Consider the following 16,884-nt stretch of genomic DNA (forward strand, 5'->3'; position numbering starts at 1 on the left):
GAAGATAAGCACTTATCAATTATTAAATATTAATGGCTCGATACTAGTCTCTAATTGCTAAGAAATGATTTCAGTTAAAAAAAAAGACATGTAAGAAATTATAGGTAATTTCTGACGTTTAAGTCATACCTATTACCTCAAATTTTGACTTTAACAAAACTTACGCTCAGATAAATTGCATTTTTCTTAAAAGATTTATTAAAAGTGTTTGCACAAAATAAAAAAAAAATGCTAAATACTTGGATTTCGTAAAACACAGCTATACTGTTTCGTAGTTTGGCATCTCAATTCTCGTATCATTTCCACCTTTATTTAAGGGAGTTGGGTTGCAATTCACTTAACGATGATAATATTAAAAAAAAAAATTTGTTGTAAAGAAACATTGCGTGGATGTAGTCACCAAATTTGAGCACAATCGCGTCTGCAGATTTCGAGAAAAAAATTCATGAAGTGTCCCTTTTTTGTCGTCTTTAACATGGGCTCAAATGTAAGTTATCAAAAAAGTTGTAAAAAAATACCTATTACTCTTGACACAGCGATAAGAATGTTTTGAAAAACTGATATGTTATTTATGACAACTTCATTCGCAAACGTGCAAAGTTTCAATAAAATCGCGTCTGCAGTTATGGAGATATTTGCACAAACGTAAACAAATTGGTTTCCTGCTTGTATGCTTCATTCATGTGGCAGACAAGGACGCACTGAGTACACTGTTTGCTGTCAGCTCGTTTTTTTACGTGGCACGATAGCTTTTCACAAAATCACTTCTAGAAACCGTTCTACTCAAAATTATGATCTCAAACTTGGTATAGGCCTTAATGAGACTTTATACTTTAATGATATACCATTAAAACCTCTAATTTCGAAAATTTATAGCACACTTTTATTAAAAAAAGATTAGATTGACTATATACCGTTTACTCCTTATTTTTTATCTCTCATAGAGAAAGTATTTAGGCTATTTGATTAATACCATAAGAAACGAGATACCTTGAGGAATATTCTGTAATTTTTTTACAGTATTTTATTTAAACTTTTACGAGTACTGGCGAGTCGAACACAAATGCATTTTCCGTAATCGAAAGGGCGGTTTTTAGGCTAGGTTAGTACAGCAGACTTGGTACGGTGCCTTATGAACATACACGTGCTCCCCTTCACCTCCCCGCGGGAGCGACCCAACTCCCTTAAGTGTTTCACTCCTATTGGACGGATTCCAATGCATCGTAATAATTGTACGGTACTTTAACTCGTCTTGTATTTAACAATGAACTGTTTGTTTTAAAAAATGATAGTGGAAACGAATATTTTGTAACTTATAAGACTTTAATATATATCTCGAGATTTTGTCCGGTTTGGAGTATAAAAAGAGCTACCATTGGATTCAGCAGATTTTAATCTACCAAATTAAACATATTTTGTTTCTTAGGTTTTCGCAAGGGAGCTACCTCGGATGGTTGTAAATAACAAATAAAAGTTGTAGTATTAAAAAAATTAGTTAAAATCTTGAATAATTATCTTTACTTTTAGTCTCTTTTTTCTACATTACACATATTTTACACTTAATTAAAAATAATCTATTGTGAAAAGTTAATAACATCATTTTATTCAACAAAATTTTTTATTCGCTAATCTACATAAATGTTAAATAATTTTAAATGCTGGAAGATTGTCGTACCTCAGACACAAATCAACTTAAATACATCTGAAAACATGCAAAATATTGACTTTTTTTTTTAATATGCCTGTAAGCTAGATTTTGGTAATATTATTATTTATGTATAGTAAAAATGTTTACTCATAAATTATTAACTTGTTGCGGAAAAGTTGTTGCGATTGTCTCTAAATTTCTTGTTGTGTTGTCTAAACTTGGTATGTAAAATGGTTAATACAGATCTATTGATTTTTATAAGCTTATAGAATTAACAATTAGACTATTCCTGTAAGACTTATTCTGTCGCTTAAGCTGTTTTGCCAATATCATTTCAGAACATATTTTCTGAAAAAGGTGTATAGGTTTTCTTCAATCAATTGAAACACTATTACTTATCTCAATAGTACCTATATGAAACTTTACATACGATACTTTTAGGTAGTCTTAAGTAGGCTTATAGCGATCACTCCATGACTACCAAATCATTCAATTTATTATTTATTATATAAGTAGCATCCTACGTGTTTTTTTCAGAAACGAATAGATGATTGTAATTATTATAACAGAATTTTAATTAATGGGATGCAGAATTTAATTTTAATGGGGTAGGTGTACCAACAACTTTTGAAGATAATCTCTATTATTCTTTTCAATTTAACAACAAAAGTGTAACCATCCATGCCAAAAATCTATAAAATATTTTATAAGCTCATGAAAAATAATATGATATAGAATATCTCATGTAATACATAATTTTATAAGGTACATAATTTTTAGAATGAAGTTCTTTATGTCGCGTTACTCGGGGGGCTAGAATTTTAAAACCGACAGATTTTGTTTTTTTTTTGGAAACGAAAGTGGTTCCACCCGAAGTCTCTTCCTTTCAAGTTTCCCCCCTTACCCTGTCCCCCTCACCAACTGTTCTCTATACACTTCCCCTCTCCCCACTATATATGTATATCTGCCAACCGTGCCGTGTTACTCTTCTCCACACCTTTATCCACAATTCCCCCTCACACTCCCAAGCAATTATTATTTTCCCACAATAATTTTTATTTCACTTTGAATTTTTTCTTTTACAATTCTAAAAAAAAAAAAAAAAAAAAAAAACATTTTCCAATAAAGAGATTTGAACCCCCCAAGCAGAAATGAAATGAGGACATCCTTATTTCAAATCAGGGCCTTATCAGTCATCGTGATCAGGTCCTGCTCACGCTTGTAACGCTTATCTAATCAGGTACTGGTCAGCCAGCATCATTTTATCCTTAGAGCGTCTGGTATATATACATATATGTGTATGCATACTCACATATGTCTAGCAGAAAGCCAAGGTACTGCTCCAAAATAAGTCAAATTTTTATAAATATATGAGTAAAAGCAAACTAAGATAACTATAATATAAATAAAAAAAGGATTATTAAGTTGACTCCAATTACTAAAAAATAGACAGCAAAAAAAGAAAGGCTTTGCTTACCAAATATAGAGTCCGTAAGTATAGGTTAACTCAAAAAGTTGGTTCTTGTAGTGATAGCAGTGACAGTGATAATTTTGAAAATAACATCAAAACAAACAAACCAGATAAAATTATGCTGACTGGTTGACTGGCCTACCTAAAACTTCAAAAACATTGCTGCAAACTGCTGGTGCTTCTCTTTATAATATTGAAAAATTTAATGAGGAAAATGAACGTGACAAATCTGAATTTGTATACTTCGGGATAGAAAACCAACTGAAAAAAATCATAACCGTAGACTCACATAAAGAGAAAGTTCTGATGCTGCAATAAAATGTCGATGGTCTTCCTTTGTACAAGTCTAGTTCAGTTGAGTTTTGGCCAATTTTATGCAGAGTTCAGTGTGAATCAAACATTTATAAACCTTTTAATATTGCAACTTATTGTGGAGAAGGGAAACCATTTTCAGTAGAAAAGTATTTAGATCAGTTTATAACAGAAATTAATTTTTTGCTAAAAACTTATACTTATAATTAAATTTTTTGCTACAAATACTTATATTTATAACAAAGATCAGAAAATAAAAATCATATATTCATATTAGATGGTTATAACTTAGATGACAAAGATTCATAGATCAAGCAATGCGCATGTGCGGTCAGAATAAGTAAGGATAAATTCATGCTGTCTGACCAGTACCTGGTCAGATAAGCGTTACAAGCGTGATCAGGACCTGATCATTAAAAAGGATAGCGTGATCAGGGACTGATCAGATCCCTAGTTCATTTCCTGCTTGGGCCTCGATCTCCAATTTTCCATTTTTATACGCATTCACTGACACTACATTTATTTCATGATAAATTATGTATTTGTTTTCTAAAAAAAAAAAAAAAAAAAAAAAAAAAAAAAGATTTTATTAGCATAAATATAGTTATGTAGATTAAACATAATAAGGCGCGTTATTACGCATTAAATATTTGTATTTTATGCATTTGATGCATAAAATACCGACCGATTTTTTTTAACTATGAGGTTTTTTTTGGCATTACAGTAATGCTAATAATTACTGTTATAAATAAATAAATTATTAAAATAAAGGAAATACAAAAGAATTTAAAAAAAAAGTAATGAAATTAAAAATGAAAAAAAAAGAAATGATGTATGAAAAAAAAGAAAAGGAAATAAAAAACGAAAGATTAAATATGAAAATAAGAAAGAAATTGAATGAAGGAAATACAAAAAAAATGAAAAAAAATGTAATCCAATGAAATATGAAAAAAAAAAAAAAAAACAAGAAATGAAAAAAAAATAATAAAACAAGAAATAAAAAAAAAATGAAAAAAAATGTAATAAAATAAAATATAAAAAAAAAAAAAAACAAGAAATATCAAAAAAAAAAAAAAAAAAAAAAAAAAAAAAAAAAAAAAAAAAAAAAAAAAAAAAAAAAAAAAACCAGGGGGCTAAATGGGTCATGGGAACCACGGTAAGAACGAAGTTCTTTAAACATGGGATGAGTATAGACACAATTTCTCAGGTAACAAGGGGGTCGCCAGACCTACAGGAAAAACGAAGCTCTGTAAACGTTAGTACTACATTCATGTTGTTTACTAAAACAAAAATTTGAAAAACGAATGAAAAAAAAAAAAAAAAACAATAAGTAGTTTAGTACTTACGATGGTTGAACTTCGTGAGTACTGTATTTATGCACGACGTTCTCACGAAGTTCAACCATCGTGAGTACTAAACTAATTATTGTTTTTGTTTTTTTTTTTCATTCGTTTTTCAAATTTTTGTTTTAGTAAACAACATGAATGTAGTACTAACGTTTACAGAGCTTCGTTTTTCCTGTAGGTCTGGCGACCCCCTTGTTACCTGAGAAATTGTGTCTATACTCATCCCATGTTTAAAGAACTTCGTTCTTACCGTGGGTTCCATGACCCATTTATCCCCCCTGGTTTGTTGTTTTTTTTTTCATTTTTATTTTTTTTTTTTTCTTTATTTCTTGTTTTATTTTTTTTTTTTTATGATTACAGGTACATGGGATACTACCAAAATGTTAAGGGTGATTATACCATTAGTCACCATTGGCTGCTTATGTATCCAAACTTATGCAGGTGAAATACCAGTCAACAGTATATCTGACAGTGCTAAGGACGAGCAAACTGCAAATGTTCGGCCAATTAACTACAATGTAACATTGACACCTTACTTTACTGACAGAAACTCTGAAAAATATTTAACGTTTGAAAGTGTTGTGAAAATAGAGTTACACGTTGAAAGATCTGTTAACAACATTACATTGCTGTCTAACAAGTTGTTATTCGGTCGTGAAAACTGTTCGTTACAAACATCAGATGAAGTTGATGTCCACGATTTTTCAGTGGATTTTGAACCAAACGAGAATCTCGTATACTTTACAAAGTCTTATGACCAATTTCCACAAGAAAAACTCTTGTTGAAAATAAGTTATACTAGTACTATTTCCAAGAAAGAAAAAGCTGGAATCGTTGTGGATTCCTATATAAACGAGAAAAAAGAAAATGTGTAAGTTTTATCTTTATAACCAAGTGTACGATGATTATGATATATAATATAAACGAGCCAAAATTAAATTTCAGGTCCTTCATTAGAGCAATATTAAGGTCTAAATACACATCTTCAGTTCTTCCTTGTTTTCTGGAATCTGACCACAAGGCCACCTTTGATGTTACAATAAATGACGATAAAAATTACGTAGCACTTTCAAGCATGCCAATAAAAAATGTGTCTTATAAGGGTTCAACAGCAACATCGGTATTCAAAAAGACTCCACCGATGGATATTCACCAATTAGGCTTGTGTGTTTTAGATTTTAAAAACATTAGCAATGATGCTGAAAACATAACGGTATGGACTACTCAAGAATTGCTTCGGTATGCTGATTATGGATTGAGTTTCACTCAAAAGGTTATCACTGAACTAGAGAGATTTACGAATATTACCAACGAAATCGAAAAGTGGGATTTTATCAGCCTACCAACTTCGTGGGGACTTGTAATTTCAAGTTGGGGCTTAACTATTGATGCGTAAGTTACTTTAAATATCGATTGCACTGATTATTTGGTTTTGTTGTTACAACATAGACACGTAAATTTAACTTTAAGTTTTTTTTTAAGTTCAAATGATTTACTGATTCGGGAACAACAAATTAAAAGTCAACTCATAACAGCGCGATAGCTAACAATTCATTGGTTTGAAGACGTTGTGTCGTCAAAATACAATTTTGTGACTGACATCATAAGTACATATCTAAGTTGGTATATTCTGGATAAGGTATAAAGTATTCTTTATTTTTTTTTAAACTTGGTTATTATAATTTTTGGCCACTTATAATCAATGTTTTTAGAAAACTATCTTCTGAATAAAACACGAAACTTAGGTGGATCCTCAAAAAGGAGCTATAGATTATTTTATTACAATGCTTTTACCAATATCTACGAACCAGGGGTCACATATTTATATTTACGACTGGGATTGGACGACTCTTGAACAAGACGATAGTTCATATTTTGATGATTTTGAAACTTATAAAAAAGGTATGTTAAAAGATTTGATTATATTTTCACTGTAAACTCATGTTGTCTCTATTGTCATGATTAAAAAGCTTAAAACAAAAATGTTTATGAGTTATCAGGTGCACATATTGTACGTATGATGCAACATACACTTACAGAGCCAATTTTTAAACAAGGAGTATAAAACTATTTTACACAGTTGTAAGTTAATCTATCAATTTCTCCTTTGTTATTTCTAAACTATCAGTTAATTCGTTCGCTTTTTTCTTAGATACCGTGAATATGCGAATTTAAATGACTTTTATCAAGCAGTACAGGAAGTAATCAATAATAAAAATATAAATTTGCAACTAAAATCAGTTATGGATTCATAGAATAATTTTGAAGGTTATCCGATTCTACAAGTAGAGAGAAATTATTCATCTCACAAAATAGAGTTCCAACAAACACGCTTCTCCGTAAATAAAGTGCTTGATAGAAAAGCGTATGACAAACACAAGTGGCATATTCCAATTAACTATGCAAGTAGAAAGAAATTAGATTTTGCCAACACTTCAACGCAGTATTGGTTAACAAATCGTTCTATGACCGTTTGTGCTGACGTTAAACCTAAAGATTGGATAATTGTTAATAAACAATATACAGGTAAGCAATATAAATCTTTTTACGTAAAAATACTTACTTACTGTTAAATTAATTGCTAAAACAAAAGAAAATAATGCGTTACTAGGTTTTAACATAGTTAATTACGATGAAACCAATTGGAAATTGATTATTGACTACCTCACGTCACTAAACTATACAAAGGTTCATCTGTACAATCGTGTTCAGTTATTAAATGATGCTTTTTTGCTAGTAATGCAAAATAAATTAGACTTGAAAATTCTTCTAAAATTACACAGCTACTTAAAAGATGAAACAAACTGTCTAGCATGGCAGCCAGGTTTGATCATCCTATAATGGCTGGACAATCAACTAGCAAATACAAAAAGTTACTCGAAATTTCAGGTACAACAAAACTAATCCTTAAGTAATTTGCAGCAGATTTCATTGTTATTTGAGTACTTTCAATTTCGTTTTTCTTTAAGCGATTTTTCGCTAATGTACTACTTTCCCATGTAAAAAGAATATGTTCTTATTATGCATAGTTTGTACATAGTAGACTATGCATAGACTATGCATGGAATTGAGTATACAAAGTGTATACGTAATCTGTCAATAATCCATACTTATCAAAAAATAGACTGAATATATAGTTAATTATTCTACAAAATAATGACATTAAACATTATCACTCGGTTCTTTAGTATATGAAGATTTTAATATACATCTCACATTTAGTCTTTACATTTTAAGGACGGTTTTAAACAAATAAAAAACAGTAACTCATAATAAATAGTATCAGTTACTTATTTTAGGAACTTGTGCACATTTCAATTCATTTTGCGCTCACGCTTCAAAAAATGGTTTAGCGATCTTTAAAAATTTAGTCTTTCTTACCATGTGTGTATTGTTATACAATCTTTAATAGTTACTAATGAATTTGAGACAGCAGAAACAATGTTAAAAATATTTTCAGATGAAATAAAAGCTTGATATTGATTTGAAGAATGTTTTTATAAGGTCCGTGAACTTAGACATTTCGCCATTTTTATTAAAAGATAGGGGCCATTATGGGCTTGGTCAGCTTTTCATGTTAAAGACGGAAATGTGTATATTTTTTTAAACACTTTTATTCGAAATACCCATCTATAAGGCAAAGTCACGCGTGTGGTTCCGTTCTAGGCTCGTCGTGTCCTTCCATGGTTATTGCTTGGCGTCTTGATTTGGTAACGCACGAGTCTCTTGATAACGCCCGATCCTTTTGATAGCGATCGACTGCGAATGCCCGACTGTCGTGATTTGAAGCTCACTGGGCCTTATATTACCTTGTTCCCCACCTGTCGATGCCTTCTTGCTAAAGTAGCCTCGCTGTTACTAGGGAGAGTCAGTATGATATGCCTTGCATATCGTACGTTACAACTGCTAAATTATGAATTTAATCAAAATCATAAATAGTTTTTACGTATAAAAAAATAAAACTTAATAAGACTTAACTTTTGAAGGTAATTGTACTGGTATCGTACTTGATCGTGCAATAACAGTTCAATTAAATAATAATGATTTGGAGCAGTTAAATAATTTTATCGTTGCTAATAATTTAATTATTGAAAGTAATAAAGTTAAAGTTTATTCAAAAGCAATGATAAAAAACAAAGTATACACTTCAAAGTTATATATAAGAGAGAAAAAAAGAATACATCAATTGTATGTTGGAATACACAAAAAAATTACGGAAAAATAGAATTTTTTATAAGAATAAATAGTTACGTCTATGCGTTTGAGCGAGAATTTATTAGTGATTGGAATAAGGTTGCGATAATTCACCCACAAGTAAAACTTGATTTATGCGATAAAATTATACCTGTACGAGAAACCTATAATTTATTTATCATTTTGTTAGAAGAAATAGAAAATAAACTCTTATTTCTAAATTATAGTATTTGTTTACCACCAAACATGTACGAACAAATTGTATGTAATTTTCTGACCATGGGCACAACGTGCCACTGCCGCTTTGCGCCCTCGGGCCACATTTTGCGCCCTTGTAATCACTTTGGGCCCGCGGGCAGAAACGTGATTGACTGGACGCTAAGTGTGCCCACGAGCGCAAATTTGCACTTGACTACGACGGTAAAAAAAACATTATACGTGACTCGGGCACCAACATACAACAATCGCGTCCTTCGGGCGCTAATTTTTTCACTTTGTGCCCTAGTGACATAATGTATCATTACGTATGGATTATGTATAATCTACGTGTAGACTATGTATACTCGATTCCATGCATAGTCTATACACAGTCTATACTACGTATAAATAGTGTATAATAAAAACATTTATTTTTTTACATGGATTTATGAAACCTAAAAATGTTTCTGATCTTAATTACGATGTAACTATTAAAAAATTTCTTTTTTTTCTAGGAATATGCTTCAAAAATTACCCGAAAAATGGTCAAGTCCATTAGATTCGATAAAAGAAAAGAAGACAGCGATTTTACAGAATTATGCAGAGCAAGAGTATTATCTATAGCTTGTAAGACGGGCAGGAAATCTTGTCGAAAGATATCCAGGGAGAAAATGCAATTATGGCGAGATAATCCATACAACCGGAAATACAATTATACTACGTCATGGTCTTGATATTTATAATGAGTCAGATATTTCTCATTTGATTTTGAATAATACGTCATTGTATTATGATTCTGACGTAAAAAATGAGCTAGCTTATTATGCGGGATGTGTTAGAAATAAATTCGTTATACAACAACATCTGAATACACTAAAAAATTATTAGTTAGAAGAAATGTATACTTGTTTTTCGTCGATGTTAATGTGCAACCCGTTTGGAGTGGACTTTACTATTGATTTGCTCATCAATGACTTGCCTATACCTACAACTAAGAAAGAGTATGTCTATTAATTAAAATATAGTTCTTGATGTATGTGATACTAAATTAGTACTGCATTTCGTAAATGTTGCAGCAAAGTATTCGTAAGATATCTTCTTCTCGATACTGCGGAGAAAACAATATCTTTGTTTCAACGGAATAAAGTGAGTATCCTAACAGACATAAACTAGTTTGATTTATTTAATTTTCAATGCACTTTTTAGCTCGAAACGTCAAAATTCATGCAGTCTTTTAAGAAAACAATTAACCGGGGTTTCGAGAAGACTAACAAGAGAGTTGAATGGTTAGCAAGAAATGAAGAAAAAATTAATAAACATATAAATTATTTTCTGAAACGGAAATAGGTGTGATCACGACACGAAATTAAATCTTATATCGTTTGTTCGATGGCCAGTATGTCTCAAAGCTATACTTGGGTTTTTTTAAGTCATAAGCTGATAAAAAACTGAGTTTAGAAAAAGGTAACAATATTTTTTGAAACTTTAGTTGATACTATTTTTTGGGTTCCGTTGAGAAAATTTTTTGATGACACTCTCAGAAAATGAGATTAAATTAAATTAAATCTCACTTTCTGTACATTAATTAACGAATCAAATGCAGAGAAAAAGTGTGTGAAAAGATGCCGTTAATTTTTTTTTTAATAATGAATTAATCGTAAACCTGACTGATTCATATATATTGTTCAATATTAATATTAATATTCGATAAGAGGTTTAAAAAAAAAAATATCTTTTAGTCATACAAAAATATCTCAAAATGAGACTTTTTTTCACTAATACTCTGTTTCTAACTACTATAAAAAATTGTTTAAAATTTTCATTCTAAAAAATCTGTATAGAATGATAGCTTTTAGTAATTAGTTTCTGAAAATAAATTTTTGACGAGTAGGAAAATAGACTACGAATTTTTATTGAAAGAATTTCCAAAATTCACCCACAAAATAAAATTGTCACAAGAATCATTAATATGAAAAGATTACAGTTGCACACAGTTGATTACAAATCAGATGAAATTTAATTATAAGTCAAATAGTTTAATAACTTGGTACATTATAAGTATAAGAATTTTACTCTACTTATCAGAAGCCAGCCTGGTCTCATTTTGAATATGAATTTAAATATAAAAATGTGAATTTAAATTTTCCATTAAAAATTACTTGAGAGTTAAGGTTGAATATTATAATTATTGCACATTTCTTTACATTTATTGACTCGAAGTCACAAAAAAGTTTTGACGAAATCTCCTCATCAGAAAATTCGTAAAGAAATTCTGGGTGTTCCATGTCTGCTTTTGATTAGCTTAGTACTAATTTTCTATTCTTACATACATCTAATGTTAAAGAGCTAGAATGTTATTTACTTTTTTTTGTTATTTCTAAAAAGCTCATCATATCTTTGAAACGACGGTTAAGAAAAGTGACTTTTCTCGTTCTTTATTAAGTATTTAAATTTCAAACTTAGATGCAAATAACTTCTTTTGGTGAGGTTATATTGATCGTCAAAAGGTTTATTAGGTCAAAATATGATTAAATAAAATATTTTTGTATACTTGTGTTGTACTTTTACTGCTTGATTAAAAATCATTTTCTTTTTATTGCGTACACTATTGAATATCTCAATATTATACATTTATTTTATAATATGATATCAAACAAACGGTGTAAGCTGTATTTGGTGCTCATCATTATATTGTTTTCTAAATGACTTTTTATTGAATTTTTTGTAATAAAGTACTTTTTTTTTAACAAAAAGAAATAAGGTGCCTTTGATAAATTGATATGACATCTTCATTTGTAAGACACAAATGACTGATGCCACGGAGACTATCATGAGATCATACTTGATAAGGTCCTTAATTTGAACCGTTAGTCATTGCTCTCAAACTTTTGCAATCTAGTGAATTTTGTGAAGTAGTTAGAACAAATTGATCGATTCCACGCTTGATTTTTACGAATTCCAGCATTAAAAACGTCAGTAGATGCTATTAATTTATTTTACATATTTTACATGATTGAAAAACATTTACATTATATTTGAACCTTGCAATTTCTTATTTTATTCTTTGACGTAACTAAAGATTCAAATTACCACTAATAAATAAAATACATTTTGAAATCATCCTATGTAATGTATTATATGACTATAATATTTTAATCTATCTGTTCTATTAGTTTTCTATTTAACAGAATGGTAAAAAATGAGTGCATCATGTATACATGCTTGACTTGTCGCTATGGACTTTGGATATTTGGTCACATAATCATTTTTTTCACAAATCCATCTATCTACAATAGTACTAAGAGTTAAAAAAAAGTGGTATGATTACGAACAAAGGACTGAATGGACCAAGACCCAAATTTGAGGTTCATGGAAAAAACAAGCACAGCGTTGCTATACACACGCTCTGTTTCTTTTTTTATTGCATGTTACTTAAATTCGACAATGTTTCATTAATTAGTAAACAAGTGGGCATACATTTGCCACTAAATTTTGAACAAGTATCATTTCCGCGTAGAATTATTTTTGATACACATGGATACCCCTAGCACTTATGTTATCTGCTAGTTTTTCTTTGAAGCTTAAAAATTTTGAGAATTCAAACTCAATAAAGCTTAAACTTAGTAACCAAACTTAGTTCGAGTCTATTCACACTGTCTTGCACGTTTCTTACCTCACTTATTTTTGTAAAATCCAGATCCAAGTTTCCAAATCCATGGTAAAACCCTTCGACTACAATTCTAACAAAACAAATCACGAATCCATCGCTAACTTGGCGAACTCATATAATCAAATGTTGCTGGGTTAATTTAAAATATTTGCTTGCTGTCACGCGTTACATCATCTGTAGGTGCAGAAAGTTTACTTTACTTGGGAAAAAAAATAAAAAAAAAAATAAAGAAAGGTAGTCGTGCTACTTCGCACCACAAGCGTTAAGACTTTCAATTTCCGCTGGCCATCAATATTATTTAGTTCAACCCGACCATCCATTCATCATACATCGCAGCTGCGACCGCTCTTTGCCCTTATGCTCCTCACGCCTTCCCCCGAGGAAATTACTCGTCTTCCTCCCTTCTCCGCGTCCGCGCACACACTTCTCCCTATACTTAGGCATTAAAGTTCGGAAAGACGTAGAGAGAATGTATACCCTTCGGAAGGACGATGTATCGCCGGAAATCCTGGAAGCTACCTCGTGAGTACATATTTATTACAACGCGCGTTACGCCCAGGCGTATAGATCAAACTGGCTGATTCGACCTAACTTGTTTATTTATGCGTATTAGCAGTTTCGCAGGGCCGTTCGTTTGCATTAGTTGGACTTATTGCTACATCTGAATATGGTCCGCGCTCTCGGAGGTTGGTCCTTGGAAAATGTTGTTCTTGTTGATGTAACTCGTGACGTCTACTTAAAAAACCGTCGCTCTTAAGTACGTGTGCGAGGTATAGATCATAACTACAGAAAGTTTTGTCGGTAAATAAGTTTCAAGTTTCGATAAGATTTTCCTTGTGATGGCATCTTGAGTACCGAGGTAGCCCAGAAATCTCGGCACGGGATAAGATTTTTGCGTCCATTTCTCTTGAAAAAAATCACGGATTTAGTTTTTCTTGTGTCTTACATGCTCGGTTGATACACATCAGTGCGTTTCCCTCAGTGTCCAACGATATACATTCAAAAGTGGAATTAACGCTATGGTAAGCCTAAAGTCTTTAACTGATTTCTCGAAACCACGAGGAAATAAAGTTGTCAGCTGGAAAACGTTGATGAAAGCATTTTCGAAACTGACTCTGAAAATTGGAAGCGAAACGATGCAATACCGATTTCGACCCAAACAAGCTTGAAAATGGAAAAGCCGAGACACGCAGACGATAAAACTGTTTTGCACCAATTCGAGTGACCTGGATGTTTTGCGGTTTTTTTTTTTTTTTGTTTTTTATGAACTGTCAAGTGCCAAGTCAGCTGAGAAAAATACTCGTATGCCGTTCCTAAAATTCGATCCACATAAAAAAAAAAAAAAAAAAAAAAAAAAATGAAAAATTCAAACGCGATAAAAAAGTGGGATGAGAAGGCTTTCATCAAACGTGTGCATGCACAGTAAGCAGTTTATTTCGTGGACTCAGGAAGTTTCGTACATGCGGACGATTGCAGGTTTATTCAAGTAAATAGATTTGGTTATTAATACCAGAAGAGCGAACGACGTATTCGATTAGGCCTTCGAGAACTCGGAATCCAATAGTCCAACCGAGCGCGTGCGCATGTGTATCTGTGAACGTACATCTGTTCCAGTCCCCTGTCACCCCCTCTTTTTTAAGCTACTGACCGCATCTGACTGATGAAATGGAATTACAAACCAATTTCCAATTCGCTCGGTTGCTATTGCTGGTGGAGCGTTTTCCAAGTTCCTCCCCTAACATGTGCAAATCCACAATTTCAATGACTGCAGTGGTCGACTCGTGATACTGTAGTTTGAGTCCCGGCCTGAGATTCAACGTCAATAATTCTTGTTTTTCTCGCGTGGAAAGGTGATGTGTGCAGTCTTCCGGTAGTATTGAAATCATTGAAGACATGTTTTATGACTTCTTCAATGGTGTTCAGATTTAGTGACTTGGTTTAAAACTAATGATGGATTTAAATTTGGACAACGTTCCAAAATATAATGTACTGGTAATATAAGAACTATGAAAATAATGGTGTGGATAGCCATATAAAGTCCGTTCGACTAATTTTAATGTACTTTCAATGAAACTTTTATTTATTGAACCAAAGGATAAAAAGATTTTTTTTTTTTTTATAGAGGTGACTACTTTAGGAAAATATTGTTTCTGACTATCAGCTTTTTTAAAAAATTAAAAAGAACTATGACACTTGTTTCATTCACCTGTGGTTAAAACTGGAATAAATATGTGGTTTGCGTAAGAGTCGATTTCATAGAAGGGAGAGGTAAGAAGAAGGGAAATAAGACCACCATACTTTTTGCTTTGTTTTATAAATACAAACAGAATTTTGGAATACAAGTAAATAAAGAGATTTAGTTGCAGGATTTTTTATAGAATAAAGGATACGTTTATGTAACTATATGTTTCTATTTAATGTCGATCAAAATACTGTATAAACTCAAGTGCCAATGTGTTTGCTACATCCACGTACAATGTATCAATTATTCCAAGGTTTGTGTAAGAGTCGTACTATTGTAGTTTTATCAGATGATTGTGGCAATACAAACTATAATGTATTAGACGTTGGCTGTTTCAATATTCACTACGAAATGTAATACCATACGATCTTTGAAATCAAAATGAAGTGGAAGACCTTAAGGTGAAACGATCGCTAATAATTCCATTGTTAACAAATCGATTGGATTTCATATCGTTAATTACATAATGCATTTACTTGTAATTTATTTGATTTTTACACACGCTGTAATGAACTATTTCCAATTTTGGTCTTTAATCCCACGCGTTGTCGTACAATTTTAATTACGAATCAATATTCCAATATTAGCTCTGTTACTAATTTTATATGATCGATGTGTTTAATGCTTTTGTTATGATAACGAATATTAATATTCATGTAAAATTAATAACTTTATTTAGGGAAAATGTATTTCTATAATCTCTCATTTTCATCCGACTTTTTTCTATGTCACAAGCTCATACACCCATCCTACACTTCTTAAATTCAACTTACGTAAGTCTACATCATTATCTTATAATCATTTAAGGAGATTGAGAATCAATCACGTACAACTTTAGAACATCAGTAGCAATTTTACATACATAATATTATAACTTTTAACGAACTTCATAGTTATTAACGATAAAATGTTCTTGACTCATCCACGCAAAAGTAATATTGTGATCAGTAATAGCCAATAAAATTACTGATGAAATAGCTCTGTGAGGTGACACAAAAGTCTTTTAAAAGTTAGCGGATGCACTAATTTTTTTACGAATTCAGAGCAGTATTTTTTCGAAAAATCATTAATGCTGGCCTTCTAGAGCTGTAGACCATGAATTTTCAACCGTATCTCTCGTCAAAACACAAAATTATGAAGATAAAATCGCTTGTATCCGTATTCCCCCGAGCAAAGGTCATTAGCAGGAATAGCGCATCTGGGACGAGTCATCGATCAAGCGTCATTGAAGCATTTAGTTCGCCCACAAACGCAGAAAGAGAGAGAGAGAGAGGGATATGAACACACGCTCGGGGGGGGTCCGAACCGCAGCAGATAATCACTGATACGGAGAAAGGATCATCATTCAGTCTGTTCATTAAGTTATCGCGACGAGCACGTGGATTCAATGGCACCGAATTCAATCGCAGTCGAGCTGTACGCTCGTACACAGGGACCGATGATAATGATGATGATGATGGTGCTTGCTTTCATGTTCCGTCATCTGCGCAACGTCGAAAATTTGAACGAAATCGATCGATTATGTTAGGTTTAAAAATTTTTTTTTGCTGTCTAGGATTTTGTGGTTTAAATTCTGCTGGTGGCAAAAAACTATGAGCGAGTACTACAAGGAGATCACAATGTTATAAATGTTCGGATGAGACAACGAAAAAACTGAAATCTAACGACATGTCCCAGTAAACACCTTTTCTTGAGATTTCTTTTGGATGTCATCTTGGCAACTAAAAATGTCTATCGGAAAGACATATTCAGAGAATTTTACCTCCAAAAATCCTCAGAGATTTTTTTCAGATGGACATTAGA

The 16,884-nt window shown here is 31.7% G+C and overlaps 1 protein-coding gene across 1 annotated transcript; it reads left to right on the forward strand.

Moving 5' to 3' along the window:
* Window positions 1–5,157: 5,157 nt before the first annotated feature.
* On the forward strand, window positions 5,158–7,618 carry LOC149373216 (aminopeptidase N-like). The gene is made up of 4 exons (XM_089597772.1): window positions 5,158–5,648; window positions 5,723–6,137; window positions 7,033–7,303; window positions 7,389–7,618. The coding sequence occupies exons 1-4, from the start codon at window positions 5,158–5,160 to the stop codon at window positions 7,616–7,618; spliced, it is 1,407 nt and encodes a 468-aa protein (XP_089453898.1).
* The last annotated feature ends 9,266 nt before the right edge of the window (window positions 7,619–16,884 follow it).

The sequence above is a fragment of the Copidosoma floridanum genome, unplaced genomic scaffold (genome assembly GCF_036245765.1).
Source record: "Copidosoma floridanum isolate Cflo_tuat_1 unplaced genomic scaffold, Cflo_Japanese_pri ptg000035l, whole genome shotgun sequence".
NCBI classification, from domain to species: domain Eukaryota; kingdom Metazoa; phylum Arthropoda; class Insecta; order Hymenoptera; family Encyrtidae; genus Copidosoma; species Copidosoma floridanum.